Source organism: Eriocheir sinensis, chromosome 40, assembly GCF_024679095.1.
Source record: "Eriocheir sinensis breed Jianghai 21 chromosome 40, ASM2467909v1, whole genome shotgun sequence".
NCBI classification, from domain to species: domain Eukaryota; kingdom Metazoa; phylum Arthropoda; class Malacostraca; order Decapoda; family Varunidae; genus Eriocheir; species Eriocheir sinensis.
The window spans coordinates 13,267,422-13,286,370 of NC_066548.1; the positions used below are offsets into that span (position 1 = coordinate 13,267,422).

At 41.7% G+C, this 18,949-nt stretch overlaps 2 protein-coding genes across 4 annotated transcripts in view; one reads left to right on the forward strand and one right to left on the reverse strand.

The window, feature by feature from the left end:
* Positions 1-935: 935 nt before the first annotated feature.
* On the reverse strand, positions 936-7,975 carry LOC127009376 (charged multivesicular body protein 5-like). Of its 3 annotated transcripts, none has more exons than XM_050882404.1 (4): positions 7,825-7,975; positions 7,079-7,257; positions 6,682-6,924; positions 936-2,609 (listed from the first exon to the last, which is right to left on the reverse strand). In XM_050882404.1, the coding sequence occupies exons 2-4, from the start codon at positions 7,229-7,231 to the stop codon at positions 2,349-2,351; spliced, it is 657 nt and encodes a 218-aa protein (XP_050738361.1). In that variant the 5' UTR covers positions 7,232-7,257; positions 7,825-7,975; the 3' UTR covers positions 936-2,348. The 3 variants fall into 3 exon arrangements, with proteins under 3 accessions (XP_050738361.1, XP_050738360.1, XP_050738359.1); XM_050882403.1 differs by having other exon boundaries at positions 7,761-7,852; XM_050882402.1 differs by lacking the exon at positions 7,825-7,975 and adding an exon at positions 7,641-7,805.
* A 917-nt stretch (positions 7,976-8,892) lies between these two features.
* Positions 8,893-18,949, forward strand: part of LOC127009371 (symplekin-like) — a 48,016-nt gene continuing 37,959 nt past the window's right edge. Inside the window, exons 1-3 of the mRNA XM_050882391.1 lie at positions 8,893-9,209; positions 14,113-14,309; positions 14,941-15,174. Of these exons, the coding sequence (XP_050738348.1) occupies positions 9,174-9,209; positions 14,113-14,309; positions 14,941-15,174 (467 nt within the window). The 5' untranslated portion in view covers positions 8,893-9,173. The remainder of the gene's footprint in view (positions 9,210-14,112; positions 14,310-14,940; positions 15,175-18,949) is intronic.

The window sequence follows — 18,949 nt, forward strand, 5'->3', positions numbered from 1 at the left end:
ACTTCTAATCACCTTCCTGTTGTTTATATAACTGAAGAAAGATTTTGAATTATTTTTACAGTTAGCCGCAATGTTTTCTTCATATCTACGCCTGACAAACTTATCTCAACTCGTCACCTGGCTTCATGATAGTCTAATGTTTTCAGGTGTATTTTGCTCTTGCTTTAGCCTGTAAAACAAAAAGTTCCTCTCTTTAACAGAATATTTTATTTCGCTATTAAACGAAGGTGGACTTTTATTAGTGTTACGTCGCTTCTCACAAAACAGGACAATTGTGTTCTGCTGAGTGAGTAATTGATTTATAAAGTTTAGCCAGGCTTCTTCTACATTGCAATCATCTGACAGTTGTATTTATTAGTTTTTGTCAGATTCCTACAAAATTTGCTCCTTTGAAATTAGTCATTTATTTTATTTTGTCACTGTTGTTTGAGCTCTAATGTCAGCGTGCACTTATTTATGATCGCAAGAACCGGGTTGTTCTCCTACCATAACATTACTGACTAGATTATCTTGGGTTGCTATAACAAGGTCTAGTATGGTATTTTGCTGAGTTGGTTCAGTAACCACTTGACTCAGCCATAGCTCTGTAATTTTTGCTTATATCTTCATAATATTTTGCCACAAGGCGTGTACAAGGACGTGAATTTTTCAATTTTATCGATTTTTTTTAAAATCCACGGCAGACGCTCTCCTTAGAGGTGTAGTTCCTACCATAAAATAGGCTGAACTTGGAGACTGGGTCCCCTTCCTTCAACAATTTTTGCCTAGCATACTATTCATGATGGTCACATGGTCTTTTTGACTCCCCTCCTTGCTGAAGTGGGGGAGACTGGTGGTAATAATAGCAAATCCTTCCAGTGTTTATTTAGGACAGTTATTGATCTATACTAAAGCTTCTTGCAGAGGAACACTTGAGTGTTAAAGAAACATTTGGATAAATAATATTTTTTACTATGTTGAAGTATTGTTTCCTTTGTATAAGGTATACATAACAATTCATAATTTAATAAATTAAGATTTTCTTGTTTGTAAATGCACAATTTTTACATGTAAGGAATATCCTTGTAAAAAAATGCTAACAAATTATACAAGTACATGAATCAGGATAGCAGGAATATAAGATCTGAAATTAAGTTAAATGTTATGATGACAATGTTTGGATGACTACAGTTTATAAACATACATTGTATAAATCACATGCTTTCTTCTTAACCCTCTCACGCACGATGACGCGAAAAGCGTCATAAAAGTTTTAAAAATTGACCAAAAGTTAAGTCTTCTGTGAAAGTGCGTCAAATTTGGGAGCGTCATTTGTTATGATAAGTTTCTTAATGGTAACATATGGCAACCTTTCTAAGGAGCGTAGATGAGGAGGAGGGAGGAGGGGTCGGTCACCTTGAAAAAAATACAGTTTTCTTGGTGTAACTCAAGAACTAATAATGAGGATTTTGAGGATACCATAAGAATCCTCACTAAATTCCGCTTTGAAACATATATTCAGCTAAAAATGTTGGCCCACAAAATTTCGAGCTATTAGCTAGCTAGCTAGCTAGGCAGGAGTCAGTACTTAGGATTTATTGTCTACAATACTCTATATGGAGACTTGAAACGAGTTATATTGTTTATTTTCCTCTATTTTTATTTGCGTATGTTCTAGTACAAGTCTTTATGAAGCCATTGATACCAAATTTATTGGGGTATGATATATATGTGAGGGTAAAATACGTCCGGGAATGTAGAGTATCGCGGCGGCAAAAAAAGGCCGGTCGGGCCTGAGAAATGCATGGTGAGTGGAACAGAAACTTATTGGAAACTTACGGTGCGCGAGAGGGTTAATAAAGAAACCCCAAAAGTAAATGCATCATTACATTTGGATTTATAAAATCAGCTAGAAACGCAAGGTATGGGCTGCAATAAACATGTATGATAAGGTGGATGTATGTGTGTGACCCTTTGTTGCATATATTGTGACCAGCAAGGTCATTGGACATTGTTTGACTAATAAGCTGTGCTGCTGCTAGCCCTCCACAGACATAGTCACACAAGAGAGATGCCATTATCTAATGTGAATACAGTCTTGGAGTGTACTCATGTAGGATAATGAAACTTGAAGCTCTTAAGTAATTATAAGGTGCATTACATAAAACTAACATGACTAATTTTATAGAGTCAATCTTTCAGTGCATGGCATTGAATGTACTCAGAACAAGTCAAAGAATAGCACTATATATAAATGCTTACTCCTATGCTTGCTAGACATTAGTTTTAGTACACATATTACCACGAATCAGCAATTGTTCAACTTCTGGGCATAGAAGTACTTTCTTATCAAAATGAATTTTACAGCCTCAAGTAGTCATCTGGGGCAGGCCAAATTCATCAACAGGCATGCCATCCTTCAGGGTCTCAGTGCCAGGCTCTTTCTCTGGTGCATTGGGAGCATTAATGGCATCATCTAGGTACGAAGTGTCATCATCCAGCAATACCTCATCTCCAAGAGCATCAAGCTCTGCCGCAAGGTCATCCTCATCAATCTCTGGTGTACCATAACTGCGTCCAAGTGCTTCCTGTACTTCATCGGCCTGTTCAAGCATGTCCGCCATGTCATCCTGCAAATATAAATTATGAATGATTTTTTCTTCATCTGTGCAAAAAATCTATAGAGAAAACATGATAAAGAAAAGAGCTGTTAATTTGGCCATAAGAAAGCCACAACATTGTGAGAATAAGAACCACTGATGGGACTAATCTAACAGGCTTTATAAAAGAACAAACTTACATAATTTTTTTTGTTAGCATAAATATGAGCAGTTTGTAAGGCAGAATGAACAACTGATGTTTGACTGAAGACCTTCAATGGGTCAAAACGTCAAGAAAGTGCTTATGTTTTGATAGTATTACTTTTTGTCAGTAAGGGTCAAAGATACATGGTGTATGAATGGCAGTGATGGTAACAGCAATAGTAATACAGTAAACCCTCAGTTATCCGAATGCACCGTATCCGACCTCGCCCGTATCCGGGAGGTTTCAAAAACTTTGATTTTTTCCAAAAAATTTAAAAAATTGTCGCGCGCCACCAAAAGTCGTTCAAATTGCCCGTGCGATGCCTCTAAGCTCTGCCCGGGCAGCGTACCGCCACCAGAAGGTGCGCCCCAGCTTGCACGTAGCAATGATACTGACGTCCTGGTGCGAAGGTTCACAGGAAAGCTGTGTGCTTCGCAGTACAACTGGCACGTAAACGTTCTTGCCGAGTGCTGCAGACCATATCGAAGTGACGAGAGTCAAGGCAGTGCAGGTTTAAATGGCGGGAGTGTCAAAGGACTGTTCAAATAAAACACACAGTGCGAACCCTAGCTTAAGCCTTGATGACTGCCTAATTCCAGACTGGACTAGGTGAGTAGGGCTCCGTCCCTGTGGAGAAGGCGTGCGGGTCTGCTAAAACTCCTGTGGGAGTGAGGGCAGAATAAGAAATGCGGATAAGTACCGCCCTCGGTCTGACATGTGAAAGAAGGATTTTACCATGCTTACAGTAAGGCAAGTAAAAGGGCCCACAGGGGTTCGGGAGTCCCGTGGGCCAGCCCGATCTGGAGGTGCGGGCTGGCCGTAAATCGAGGTTACTTCTTGTGGCTGGCCTCTCTGTGGTCCCGCTGGATGCACTGTGCAGGGGGTATCCGCCCCCCCTGGCTCACAAGGGCAATACAGTGTAACTAAACAGCCACAGATCACCGTGCAAGCGGATGCGCCAGGTTGTCATTGATTCCTTGGTTATCCTCCCCACTCACACTCAGAGTGGGTCGGCCTGGCGTACTTGCCCAGCGTCTGTGGGCCTTCGGGCTCATTGCCGGGCTTAACCCTTTCCTTGCGCGCGGGACGGGATGCGACTATCCCCTCAGGCGCAGTCAGGCAGCCCAATGGGGGGTCTCTTTTAACCCTTTCATTGCTAAACGCTTGCAGCGGTTCAGTTCTGGTCACCTTACTATAGAATGGATATCAAAATGTTAGAATTGGTGCAGAGGAGGATGACTAAGATGATTCAGGGGTTGAGAAACTTGCCATACGAGGAAAGACAAACAGTTAAACTTGCATTCTCTAGAAAGGCGAAGGGTGCGTGGAGACATGATCGAGGTTTATAAATGGATGAAGGGCTTTAATAAGGGAGACATTCATAAGGTTTTGTTGGTAAGAGAACCGGGTAGGACATGAAGTAATGGGTTTAAACTGGATAAATTCAGATTCAACAGAGACATAGGCAAAAATTGGTTTACTAACAGGGTGGTGGATGAGTGGAATAGGCTTAGCAGTCATGTGGTGAGTGCCAATACAACTGTCACATTCAAAAATAGACCAGATAAATTCATGGACAGTGATATTAGGTGGGGTTAGATACACGGGAGCTTAGGGTCAAAGGAGCTGCCTTGTACAGGCCTACCGGCCTCTTGTAGACTCCTGCGTTCTTATATTCTTATGTTCTTATGTTAGGCGTATTTGCTGGTGGTGCTAAACGCTCGCTGCGAGCTCCACCCGCACTCAAATCTCCCACGTATGAAAGTGTTCCAACACTAATTCTCACAACACAGGATTGCCAATTGAGTGGGTTCTTCACTAAATTTGGTGGCAAATCATATCAGCCCAGCGCGGCAAATCTACAGACGAGTAACTGGTGAATGTTCTTGCCCAATATAGCGGCATTTTTGCATAGCTTCACCTATCACCTGACTGATTCTTTGACCAAATTGTTGTAAATATTGCAGTTGGCAATACTCCCTTGCCAGAATCTGAAGGAAAGGTGTCCCCAGTTCCCTCAATATGGCTGATCATCCTGCACGCACCGACGTAAGTGTTAACATTCAACACTCCCTGAACGTGCATGTACGTTCGCAAGAGAGGCATACATAACCGACCCCTATAGATCTGGACCTCCTCTTTCCAATGGTGTTTTTGGTTTTTGAGATACAGAGGTTAAAAAAGACCCCCCCATTGGGCTGCCTGACTGCGCCTAAGGGGATAGTCGCGTCCCGTCCCGCGCGCAAGGAAAGGGTTAACCAAAGAGTAATCTTTTTACTAGTCATAAAACAAAACTGGTACTATTCTCTGATTGGTGCATAAAAACTTTTGGGAAAACAGAAATGGAAAACATTCAACATATGTTTTAGCTTATGAGGATAAAGACTTTTGTTTTCAATATCCATCTTTTTCTGTCAACAAGGATTTGCTATTTTCAGAGGACATGAGAAATTTATCAACTCAAAAAAATAGTAACCTTTTTCCCAACAACCCACCAGGATTCGAACATGGGCCCTAGTGACTCAGGATGGACACTTAGCCAGAGGGTACTCCACAGATTGAGGCCTTCAGAGTCTTTATCTTCGTCCCAGGCCACTACATCTATGTGTGAATGTGTCAGGTGTTTGTCCACAATGAGGTGGGATAATGTATCTAATATCATCAATACTTGGCACGATATTTAATTTGTTGGTAAAACTACAGAAATAAAGTAATATGCAAGATTTTGGTAATGAGACAGGAAAAAGATGGTAATAAGACAATAATGCCTGCAAAACCTCATGATAGTGTGCGGACATGAGTTGCGTGAGCTCTGCACAGAAGCTGCTGTGTCGACAATGGCTTGCAGGGCCAGGAGGAGGGATGTGAGAGATGTGAAGATTTTACAGGTGAAGCGTTGAAATGGATTAGGTGCTGTTTGTGTCCTGAGTGGTGCCATGTGAAATGTGCTCATCTGACAGGAATCAAGCAGGATAACCTACATAATCTAAAATGGATTTGCACTCCATGCCTTCACAAGGCATCTCTGGTTACCATCATTTTGGAATAATTGGATGAATTTAAGTAAGAATTATCTAAAGAAATATCAGTTGTAAAAGATGAAGTTGGATAAGGGGCTGAGAAGGTGCAGGAGGAGCTTCAGGAGGTAGCTGACGTGCTTCGCGCTGACCATGCAGATCTCAGTTGGGCCGAGGTGGCAGAGAAAGACAGGAAAGTCAAGAATAATCTTCTAGTTGTAAAAGCTTCTACCCAGGAAAAGAGGGTGACAGATATGAAGGATGAAGTCTCCCAGGCATTGAATGGTATTCAAATTACTGATTTGGGATTCAGCAATGGAGGCAACATTGTCATGAACTTTGACAATGAGGACACAAGGGATGAGGATGCTCAAAAATTGGTGTTGTTGGCAAATTCATACCAAGAGTGTTGGAAAGATGAAACCTAAGATCATGATATGCAATGTGCATAAAGAGGACACCAAGGAAGAAATAACTGAGACTATCTTTGACTGCAAGGCGTGAAAAAACTCGGTTTTAGCAGCCTTTTCCTTTTGGGTCATATTGCAATTTCAGTTTTCAATAAAAATCAATTTTTGGGGGCCCCTATCACAAACTCGGTGAATTGCAAACTTGAAACTCGCAATCCTAGAGACAGTACTGTATTTTCCACCTGAGTGCTCTTGTCTTGCGGTGAACTCACGTCTGAGTCACCGCTCGTGAACCAAGGCATTTATAGTGATTTTTTTTTGCTCATGAATGAAAACACTCATAAACCGAGGTATTACTGTAGTCTGCCTTATATGTCGGAAAATACAGTATTTAAGGGGTATGGTTTAATTTTTTTAGTGATTTAGATGACACAGCTATACTATACATCAAAATAGGGCAACAGCCTTACCTGGATGTCCTCAATTTCATCGATGTTAATCTTCTTAAATTCTCGTTTCATTTCTTTGGCGCCAAGTTTCATGGCATTGACAGTGGTTTTCGTATCTTTCAGTGTTTGAGTTGTATAATTGGCCTGTTCCATGTTAAAGCTTTGGTTGCGCAAGTTGGATGACTGTTGCTCATACATTTTTTTCTGCTTCAGTACTCTCATGGCCTTTTGCTTCACTGCATTTTTGGCTGGACCTTCTCGCATCTGCATGGAGAAAGAGGGTGGACATATCAAAATCTACCTTTTATGAACTTAGGGGATGTCTATACATAACTAAATGCATATACTTCATGAAGACAGAAATAATCATTAACTATAAAAACAAAAACATCATCCTTATCACTTACAAATTTCCTACCTTTTTCATCTGGTCCTTATATTTTATTAGTTCTGCATCAAGCCGTGCAATCTTCTTCTCAATAGACTCAGCCCTACTGTCAACATTAGAAATACAATCAGTGAGGTTTGGAGGAGGTTCCTTGCCCTTGCCTCGGCCAAACAGTCGATTCATAGTGGCTTGTGGGTGTGTGCCTCACTCTGTAGAGAAATTGAGTTGTTAATATGATAGAAAATAAATAAAAATGAATAAGCATTACTCTAACGGAAAGGTTTAACCTGTGAAAGAAAAGGTTTATCAACTATCCAAACAAATTTAGCATTTATTTTTCCCTTTCTTATCCTTTATAACTGAGACGCACATATTCACACTGATTTGACTATCTGGATCTGGATCTGGATCCAGATCCAGATCCATTATCATCCTTATCATCCCTGACATCCACACTATTGCTGAGCACTTATTAATCAGTCACTGGAGGCATAGGCCAGGGGCTGCAGTTATAGAGGCTACACAAGCTCCTGGCCATCACAGAAACACTGGACTACCACTAAGGACAAAGGTCTTGAGGTCCGCAAAATACCCAGGAATAATGAGCCAGTAGTTCCTGTGTATGGAGTCCTCCCTTGCCGCCCACTAACACTGCACACTTGTACGTGATAAAGCTGAATACATAAACACTTTCAGGATCACGTCAGCGTACTCATGAGTGTCTGGTTAGCACACAGGAGTGGCCGTGATAACAAGACCTGCTGACACTGACTCACCTGCCAGGGCCGTGTTGTGGTACTGAGAAATTATAGGAATCAGCTCGCAGCCGCAAAATAGCTCTCAGAGAAGTCCAACTTGCTTACTCATTCTATATTTCACTCAAATATATCGTTTACTTTCCTTGTTTCGACTCCAATACGTGGCACAAATATCATAGCAACACTTATAATCAAGAAAAGGCTTTATAACAACCGAATAGGACAGATTTTAGAAAGAATTACTCTGCGTTGATGTTCACTCAGTTCTTCCTGGTTTGGTCTTTTGGTCTGGTGCGTTGTTTTCTTGCGGGCAATATCAACTATCACAAAAATCATAAATGGATAAACTAGCACAAAACCAGGCAAATTAATGTGTTTTCTTACTGTGTATTACCCAGTGCGCATGCGTAGAGGACAGCAGAGCGACTTATTTCTGCAAGGAGGTATTTCTCGTAACAGTGGCTGTCAACACCAAGGAGACTACAGAGAAACCAAAGACTACAGGGATAAGAGAAATAAAGAGAAAAAGTGTAAAAAAAAACGAGCAAAAAGACAGAAAAGGGAGATGCAAAATAGACCAAAGTAGGCCAAAGTGAAGAAAACAAAGAAAAGCAAAAAATGTTGCTGTGTAGCTACGCAAAAAGTATTGGTGATTGATTGATTGATAGTTTGTTGTTGCAAGTAAAAATATTGGTGTGTAGCTACTTAAACCCTTGGCTGTGCACCTGGTATAGGCTATATGATTTTATTGGAGTAATATTCATATTATGTAAGAAGTATTATAACGTGCAAGTACCACACGGAGTGAATGAATGACCATGCACAGTTACTTCACAGTGCACAGTTGTACACTTTGCCCTAAGCAGATGTGTTTTTCTGCTTTTTTCTTCTCCTTTCTTCCCCTGTCTTTGCTTTTCTATGTCCTTTTGTTAGGTTTTCAATATTACACTTTTCTTTTCACTGCTCAGTTCTTTTTACCAGTATAAAGGTAGACCGTTCCAAAGGCTATCTCCTCCTTCCTCCTCCCCCGACCATCAAGAAGGGAGGAAATAAGGAGAAAATCAAGAGCTTTGCAAAGACCCTATAGAACAAGAAAACAGCATCATTGGAGATCTACTGTTTAGAGAAGAATGGATATAAGAAGCTAAGAAAATAGTGTATGAGATGTGGATGAAAAGGGAAGACGGAGGAACTTGAACGATTGAAAATTGAAACAAGATAAGGAAGCACCGTTGCAAAGGGTTACGCTTCCCGACCAACACCAGAACCAGACCAAAAGCTGAGCACGCCACATCAGTTACTCAGCAAGGGAGGGAAAAGTTACTTGGCCGAGGCGGAGGCATGCATAGGACCCATAACTAACCATCATGACTGAACAGCAGGAGCCCACAGTGCGCGAGAGGGTAAGAAAGAGTGTTTGGGGGCTGGTGAGGACGGGGGAGAGGCCGACACAACAACCCCGGGTGGACGTTTTGATCTTGATGTCACAGATGGCTTATTATTTTGGCCTTTAAAGCGGCTGTTCCTGAATAAAAAGTTGTCAGCTACATCTTATCTTCAAATGCTGCTGTCTTTGGTTACTTTGGTGCGTTGTGGTTGTTACTGGTACGGAGTTTGGGTGTCCTTGTGTAGGTTTGTCAGATAGTTTGCTCAGCCGTTTGTCCAGTTTTCGCTGTAGGCTCTCGACATATGTTCGTTGAGTCCCAAATATCTTGTGGCAAGCAGTTGAATAGCCGTGTTCTGCTGTGTGAGGAGTCGTACATCAACGTTTGCACTCAATATGTGTCGCCCTGTGTGCCCCTCACGTACCATAACCTTCCTCTTCTGGGGTGGGAGTTTATTTGGTAAATCTTAAGAATAGTGGCTCCTAGTGGGTGTGCATTTAGGGCACGGTGTGTTGGTAATTTCAACATTTCTAGCACGTACGACGGGGTTTTGACAAGCGGGCAGGTGTGTTTGTCACAAGGGGTGTATTTTTCCACGCTGGCCTCATGATTTCTTTTAATATGATGGGCAATGAGACTGCGAGCTCCAGGGTGAAGAAAGGGAAGAGCCCACGCAGAAAAATACACCCCTTGTGATATACAACATGCCTGTCCACTTGTCAAAACCCCGTCGTACATGCTCGAAATGTTGTAATTACCACCACATCATGCCCTTAATGCGCACCCACTAGAAGCCGCTATTCTTAAAATTTACCGTATATTTGTAGCACTGGAGTTATACACATTTTTCTGACACCTTGTCATTATGAGGCGAATTTTCGCCGTCAACATTTGTTGAAGAGACGTCACGAATACGTCACAAGTTGCTTCCGTGTTGCATCAAGCCATTTTGGTGGTCAACTTCTGGTCAACGTATGTTGAGAAAATCTTGCTCCGGGACCAACCTGGAAAGATCCATGTTGAGAGGCGCCACTGTCACAACTTGTGACGTCAGATATAAACAACAGCTCGGTCAGAAGGTGGGACATCACAGACATGCTTCCATATTATTTGCCGTAACTCAACTCATACATTAGATAGGACATTTTGGTTAACACCGTTAGACGCAGCAGTGATTGGAGAACTTGAATATGTTTGTGAAAACTCAATAAAACAGAAACTAAATAAATAGTGACGAGTTGAAGGTAAATAATTTATCCGTAAAGTTTATAACACATTTTACATATAGCTATCATTTGCAGCGGCTATGAAATAAAGACTAAAATAAACAATTCCATCTTGTAGAGAAAAGCCTCCTGAACATGATGGTGTATACAGATTTTTCATAAAACCTCAAATAAGTGAAGCACGGAACTGTTTATAAAAACTTTTCACTTCATGAATCGTGCGCGCCGACGGAGTGGGTGCTGGCAAGGTGCTAGGACTGGTCGCGTTGCCATGACAACCCTCGCCTCGTGTCGCTTTTCATGTGGCCACTGGCCAGAGGCAACAGGCAGCAACGGGGTGCGTTCTGCCGAGGTCGCTGATGTTGGCCAACACCATACCAACATGATGTTGATACAATGTTGACAGCGAAAATTCGCCTCTATTCATCTTGGACGCCCTCCAGCAGTGGGAGTGCACCTGGCAGATGTATTTCCGACCAGACAAATGTAGACTATTAAGATTCACCAGAGCTCACAACCCCATCCATCACACTTACACTCTCCATAATTCAGACCTAGAATCAGTCCACACACACAAGTATCTTGGTATCCACTTCTCCACTAACCTTAAGTTCATCACTCACATAGACCACATCAGTGTCACAGCCAGCCGAACACTGGGGTTCCTGAGGAGGAATTTAAATAACTGCACACCTGACATTAACCCTCTCGCACACAATGATGCATTTCGTGACATCAAGGGTAAGAGGTCCTGGCGCACAGTGACGCAAAACGCATCATTAAAGTTTAAAAAATTGATTAAAAATAAAGTTTTCGGTGAAAGTGCGTCAAATTTGGGAGCGTCACTTATGATAAGTTTCTTAATAGTAACATATGGCAGCCTTTCTAAGGAGCGTAGATGAGGAGCAATGAGTGTAGATGAGGAGCGTCAACTCTGTAGATTATTTAGAAAGAAATTCAGTTTCCTTGGTGTAACTTGAGAACTAAATTCCGCTTTGAAACATATATTCTGCTAAAAAAGTTGACCCACAAAATTTCGAGCTAGCAAGTGGGGAAGAGTTGGTACTTAGGATTTATTGTCTCTACAATGCTCTATACGGAGACTTGAAATGAGTTTGTATTATTTATTTTCCTCTATTTTTATTTGTGCATGTTCTAGTACAAGTCTTTATGAAGCTATTGATACCAAATTTATTGGGGTACGATATATCTGTGAGGGTAAAATACGTCCGGGAATGTAGAGTATTGCGGCGGCAAAAAAAAGGCCAGTCAGGCCTGAGAAATGCATGTTGAGTGGAACAGAAACTTATTGGAAACTTACAGTGTGCGAGAGGGTTAAACACATAGCTTATGACACACATGTGAGACCAACACTTGAATACTGCTCCACGGTGTAGGATCCTTACACACACAAACATTGATAGGTTAGAATAAATCAACACCAAGATGGCTAGGTTTATTACAAACAATTATACTCGAACGCCGGCATCACAACACGGATCAAACAACAGATAAACATGGAACCTCTTCACATATGCAGACAAGCACACAGACTTACACATATGTACAAGATCACAAACACTCACATTGACATTGACCCACATACATGCTTACACAACACGTACTCGTAACACACACATCCATAAATACCAAACATATCATACTAACACTGACGCATACAAGCACTTATACGTTCCACGCACCATATGTGACTGGAACAGCCTCCCTCATCAGATTTTAGACTGCGGTACAATAGACTCATTCAGAAAACAAATACACATTCACTTGTCACCACAACACACCACCACTAACAATTACACTTGATTCACTTCCCTCCCCTGCACACTCGGCTCCCCAGTCCCCCCAACAGCCAACACAAATATGTGTGTTATGCACCTGTACAGGTGCCCTGCATATCATTAGTCCAGATCCAGATCTAGATCTTTCTTTATAATCATATCCTGTTGAAATGACTAAATGGGGTTTTGAGCTATGGTGGTGATGTAAGGGTTTTTACCTCTGGGAGCATACGCTGTAGCTGCTCGTGGCAGCGGGGCTCATCTCTATCCCTTGAGCCTTTGAGCCTGTGGTGAGATAGAATGCTTAACTTGACACAGGGCCAGTTTAACATCTGGGTTTCCACAGTTTACCTTCCCCAGGTGTGGGGTTCTTGAAAGGTCTGGACTTCCGAAAATCCCGTAAAATCTCGGCAATAAAAAATTATAAAATAAAATATCTGAAAATTGAGTTCTCAGACTCACAGCCCCTCTAGTCACTTATTATATATAGATATGACCAGTCACACTACCATAGGTTAAGCAAAGACCAGATGAACCTGCTCTTAAGTTTATTAAAAGCAATAAAGAAACTCGCTGGAAATTAATTCCAGGCACACAGCAACCTAGCTATCTATCTTAAAACATCCTATGCAAATAGATTACTTAACTGTGGGTGGGCGAAGCAGGAGCCACACCTGATCTACCTCGTGGTCTGGAGCCCTGGAGTCCTTCTTCAGTCCTCTCTTGTTCCTCTCTGCAACACGCCGTGCCCTCCTTACCTTCCAACGGCTCCCCTCACCCACAGTACACAGTCCTCCTGGACTTGTGGATACTACAAACGCAGGTAAACCACCACGATGGACACGTGGCATGGAAGGAGGTGAGGACGTCTTGTCACGTTGGAGTCTCGGAGGAAGATGGCTGCGAGCGGCCCGGCGAGACCCACAAGCCTCAGCTGCGGTCAAGATGCCAGCTCTCACCACAGTGACATCTCGTTTTCTGTGCAACACTTATGCTAAAACGCCCGAACGGCTATGGATTATTATTTATTAATAACCTAACACCATGCACGGTAATAGTGGGTCATGCATCCCACTCATAATTCAGCTTTGGCAGCAATAACGAATATGATTTGAAATAGGTGCTGTTTCCCGCCTGCCTGGTTTCCCGCCTTGGTGAGGGACTGAGTTCCCGCTCTCTCAATCAAAATGACGGTCACTTCCGCAGTATTTTTCCACGGGCTATTCCTTGAATAATGAAATCATGACACCAGGTTTCCCCAGGTACCCATTTATCTGCCATCCTGAAAGGAAGGATAAACAGTTGGGTAGACTGCATGCTGACTACCCAGGCCTGCAGATTCATAGTCAGGGATGCTGACCACTGCACTGTGGAGGCATTGCCTGCCAATAGGTGATGTTAGGTCTGGTTAATATACCTCTCCCTTCTCCTCTGTGCAGAGTATGCTTTGGGATGTCTGAGTCTTTCCCAGTAATTACAGTGTCATATGCCCTGGATATTGTTGGTTGTGAGTCTAAATGCAAATATAAAAATCGCAGGCACCACTGCCGCAGTCCATAAAATATAACATTTATTTTTTTATATAAATGAATAAAAACATGAAAACAAAGTACCAGAAGTACCATTCCTCTTAGTTCCATCTTATACAAAAACGGAAAACAAGGCAAACCATTATACGATGACTAAAAAGACTTAAAATATTGAGGAAATCTTTTGACGGTAAGGTAGAGCCTTGCTACCACAGTGCCTGTGGTAGTCCTCGAGTTGCTTGTTCCCCAAAATTTGATGTTGTAGATTTAGACAATCTATAGCATAATTAGTAATGGTTCTGCCACTGCGCAATATTTTTGTCATTTATATAACACGATACATATACTATTTGTGTGTGTGTTGCAGGTGGTGGAGCTGCTCAACACTGCAGCCTTCCAGCCCTCAGAAAAGGAGAAGATAGCAACCTTGGCCAAAGTGCAAGAGCTCATCATCCACCTTGATCCACAGCTCCTTGACTCCTTCTTTGAGGACGTTGCAGCATTCCAGAAAGATAGAAATTCAGATGTCCGAAAGTTTGTAGTTGGATTCATAGAGGAAGCATGGTAAGGGTAACATGTGAAAGGTTTTGGTATATATAAAATAATATAAAATAAGTCTGAATTTAAAAGTTTTAGATTCATGACTAGCAGAAAAAGCAAATAATTTAACAAATCTAAGCTTAACTATTAACCTGGTAGCTGCAGGGATCATGTTTCTTAAGAACTCCTCAAAACGAATTAATGAGAAAAAATCATCTCAGGCAAATCATGATATACTATATATATCAATGCATTTGTGATCAGTTTATGCATCCTCTATTGTGAGGGGTTTATGTCAAGCCAATAATTTGGGCCGTCACTGGTACGCGGTAAAGCCACAAATTTGGCCCATCGCTGCTACCAGGTTAAGAATGTCAGTCAATCAGCAAAGTCACAAACGGTGTACTTGAACTGTATTTTTTGCCGGATATATATTGGTAACTTACTTTTAATACTTTTGCAAGTGTATTGGGGCCAAATAATTGCATTTTTTTATATGACAATAATGTGAATCAACTTTTATATGCATAATTTTTGCATGAGTATATATCATTTAAAGGTTGTAGGATTAGTACATTTGATATCACTTAGCCACCATGTTATACCAGTCATTATAGGAGTAGTTGTACTTTCAATTTTGCATTTTTGTGAACAGCAAGAAAGATGTTGCCATGCTGCCCCGGCTGGTGCCCAACATGCAGCTGCTTGTGATGGACGAGGCAGTGTCAGTGGTGAAGCGAGTGGTGCAGGCAGTCGTACAGCTGCACCGTGCTACCTTGGCCTGGCTAGCTGCTGCACGCACCACTACCCCAGAGATGGAGCAAGTGTGGCTTATCATCACCACAATGAAGAATACAATCCTCACCATGATTGACCATGACAATGATGGGTAAGGCAGAACTTGGAATAATTGAATGCTACAGAACTATTAACCTCTGACTATGACAACATATGCGACTTACGACCACTCACATCTGACAACTTGACACAATCTTCTAATTGTCTATCCCCCAATTAATTGACATCATAGTTAATAACCTCTTCAACATTGAGTATTATCGGTCTGCCCTTAACCCGTAAACTGCAGCAGGGGGTGACAAGGCATACACACCCTGTGCGGAAACATAGCGAAAAATATGAGCATTGCCAAATTGGTTGAAAAGTATCTCAATGTCTTTAAGACTTAGAATCCCACATCCAATCATATATAATTCAATATTCATAAACAATGTTGTTTTTATGTGGTTGTGGTCATAAGTTGTATGTTTAGCGCGAACGTCATTGAGCCAGCTTGCGGTGTAGGGTGTTTGCAGTGTTGCCACAGGATGAAGTTAATATTTCCTAGATTGCTCTACTAAAAGCTCCTAGTTTAGTGGAAAAACAGGTCCCTGCATTTCCATTACAATAAATTATGAGTAAGAAACTTCCTTAGATTGAGAACCAAGTTGCTGGGAAGCTCAATATACCAGGCTAACGTGGAGTGCAGCCTACATACCTCTTCTGAATCATGACTAAGTGTCTTTACAAAACATTAATTACAAGTTTTGATTAATTAACACAATTTCATCACATAACTTTTGATCAAGTTAATATACCTTTAGTTTTCCAAGATTTCTATTGCAAAGCAAAGAAAAAAACTAATGAAAAAAAACTTAGCAGCACTGGTGTGTGGTGTGAGAGGGTATCGAGAGATGAACAACATGTTGTGCTGCATGTCACCCAATTTTGAGACACTTTCAAGCAATGGTGCGGTTTTAGTACATATTTGAATATTGTGCCTTCCGTTTGACACAGTCTTCCAGTAAAGCCTCAATAGAGGTTTGCCACAATTTATAAGTTAACTCAAAATCTCAACTGAGAACTTTATATTTCATCTCTCACTAAATTTGCTTCCTCACGGTTAGGCATTCTGCATTGTCTCCACCATTTTTTCCCTCTCCCAGACGCTTACTATGTACAAGGGCCTTGTCTGCTCTTGTGTGGCATATGCATCCCATGTGTCAAGGGGGTTCCACCCTTTTGGACATAGTCTTTTTGCCTTATTAACTCCCTCTTACTGACTGTCTTCAACCCATTAAATCCCAACACAGTATTATTACCTCGCTATCTCGTCATTTTCATACAAATTGCTTTTTTGAATTGTTAATTGCACGCCCCCCTCCTGCCCACAATCTCATTTAACACTGCATTCTACTCGAGCTCATCCCTATGCATCCTATGAGGAGGAGCGTGCGGGCCCAGTATTCACCGCGTTCTGGACGACGCGGGTTTGAATCCGCCGTGAATCAAGAATCAGCTCCGGGTGGCATGATGAGCCAAGAATACATGGCGCAACTATAAACACTTGCCTGCGCCATGACGGTCTTGGGTTGACCACTAGGCCCCGGAAGAAAGCCTACCGGCGCTATAGGCTAGCACGTGAAAAAAAAGAATGCTGTCCAGCTTCCTAATGCAAGAGTTGATTGATTAGTACTTTATTCTTTGGATAACTTTGAAACAACCTTCCTTCATCTGTCTTTCCTCCTTTTACAACATTAACACTTAAACTTTATATAAATATTCAGGCCACAAAACACTATGATCCAGACTAGGTTGTCTGTTTTTAACCCCTAAAGGGGAGGGATGTACCATGAAATCATTTCCCCCCGCACAGCAGTGTTCTGATGTTTTCCCAAAAATTGCTCACTTTCCATTACCAATTTCATGGTTCTGCCTAAGCTAATAGCTTTAAATTTATGAACATTCCCTTTATCCATCCTTCCTCTCCAATCTGCCACAAACCCGAAGTCTCTATGTTATGTGATGTTTCTGTGGTGACGTGGTGAAGTTCTGTAACTTCTGCCTCGCAACAGACCTTCGTTCACAACGCTGTGTTGGTTGTGGGTGTCGGGGTGTGGTTAGCGGCCGTCTACCTCTCCACACTTGACCCCATTACAAAGCTCCTTCATTACCCTCATATTCTGAACTTGATAACCCTAAAGGGTGGTAGGATGCATCCTCTCGGGCCTCAATAACAGTTCAACAATCACCGTAATGAGATTGATCTACAGGATGGCCACCAAAGCGAGGTTGTTACACAATAACGGGGCTCAGCCTTCCTGATAAGACAATGGGTTGGAGTTCAGTTCTGTTGCTGTCGCTTTCTTCACCACCAACACCACTTTCGAAGCTTCAAAAAGTCGCTTTCAGCTCTCTCCCAATTGCACTCACATTGAGAGCCCTTTTGAGAGCAAGAGGAGGCTTATGAAATGGAAAACATGGAAAACAAGGCAACTCATTATTATTCTCGTCATGCTTGCAGGATTTTCATTTCGACCGCCGACCACCCACAGTGAGATTGGTGACTCGATTCGATATTGATGAGCAATGGAAGCCTCCTCGTCATTCAGTTTACTCCAGCTCAAAGCGAAAGACGATTGATATTATATTTGAAGGAGTTGATTGGTATTCATTTACTATACTTGGAGGAAGATGTTCCAGTGATGATGACCTGAAAAAAAAAAAAAAAATGTCTGTGTCTGTGTCTGTGTTTTCGACTGAATGGGTAAACCGTTATTTAGTTCTAGTTGGTTCGTCAGTTCAAAGAAAAGAATTTGGAGTAATTTATTGACTTTTTTTTTTTTAGAGACTTGAATTGAATCATATCCTCAGGGAGCTTTTTTCTCCAATGAGTTGAGTTTGTTGGCTGTGGATACTCAGGTGCAGAATCAAACAAGGAAGATATAAAAACTCATCCTGCCATTGTTACAGTCACAGAAACACTGAGAATGGCATGCAGGAGTTGTGTGGCAGCCTAAGAGTCACTGACCCATAAATCCCTTCACAATCTTCAAAACTACGGCGGAAAGAAGCAGACCAGAAAAACCTGTCACCCGCCATTTTTTTTAAGGGTTAACCCTTACATTACGGCTATCGTATATATAAGTGCGCTACCACACGCCCCACCCGTATGAGGATCATGTATATAATCATCACATTCTACGCTCCCTTCGTTTCAAATATACCGCCAGTTCTTGACTCAGAAAAATGGTGGAGGCATCTGGCATCCATATACACTCTCATTCGTCTCATCGTGCGCCCTGCTGAAGGCCACAGATCATTTTACACTTTTGTTCGGAATACATCTGGCATGTCCTGTAACGCATCAAGCAGTTCCTCTGCTCCGGGCAGAAGTAGAGCACGGGCGAATCAAAGTGACAGTGACTATGATGACTGCTATGGTAGTGACATTGACAGAGGAGGGAGGGGCAAGTAGGGGGGAGGGGTGGAGAGAGAGAGAGAGAGAGCAAGTGGGGTGCTTCCACGCGAAGTGTCATGGCCACGAGAAAATGAGCAATATTTTCGGCTGTCATAACTTTTTTACTATTATTAGGAGAGAAGTTTTATTACACCACCATATATACTAGATGAATATTCAATTATTGCAAAGAAGAAAGGCAACATTTCCACCAATAAATGTCTAAATTTTCCCCGTGCACAGCATCCAGATAAATATATCGCCACCTGTACTCTAAGGGTTAAACCTAAAAAGTATCAAGTATTAAGATACTTCTCTGACAGATTAACCATATCTTTTGTGACGTTTTCTGTCTTCTCTGTGGAAAAATGTTTTGTAGGCTTTTTTTTTTTTTTTTTTTTTTTTTTTTTTTTTTTACTGCTTCCTT

Coding starts and splice junctions, on each gene's coding strand:
- LOC127009376 (XM_050882404.1), bottom strand. CDS start 7,231: ATGAATCGACTGTTTGGCCGAGGCAAGGGCAAGGAACCTCCTCCAAAC. Junction 6,925..7,078: donor ATAAGGACCAGATGAAAAAG/GTAGGAAATTTG, acceptor TTCTCCATGCAG/ATGCGAGAAGGTCCAGCCAA. Junction 2,610..6,681: donor ATGAAATTGAGGACATCCAG/GTAAGGCTGTTG, acceptor TTATATTTGCAG/GATGACATGGCGGACATGCT.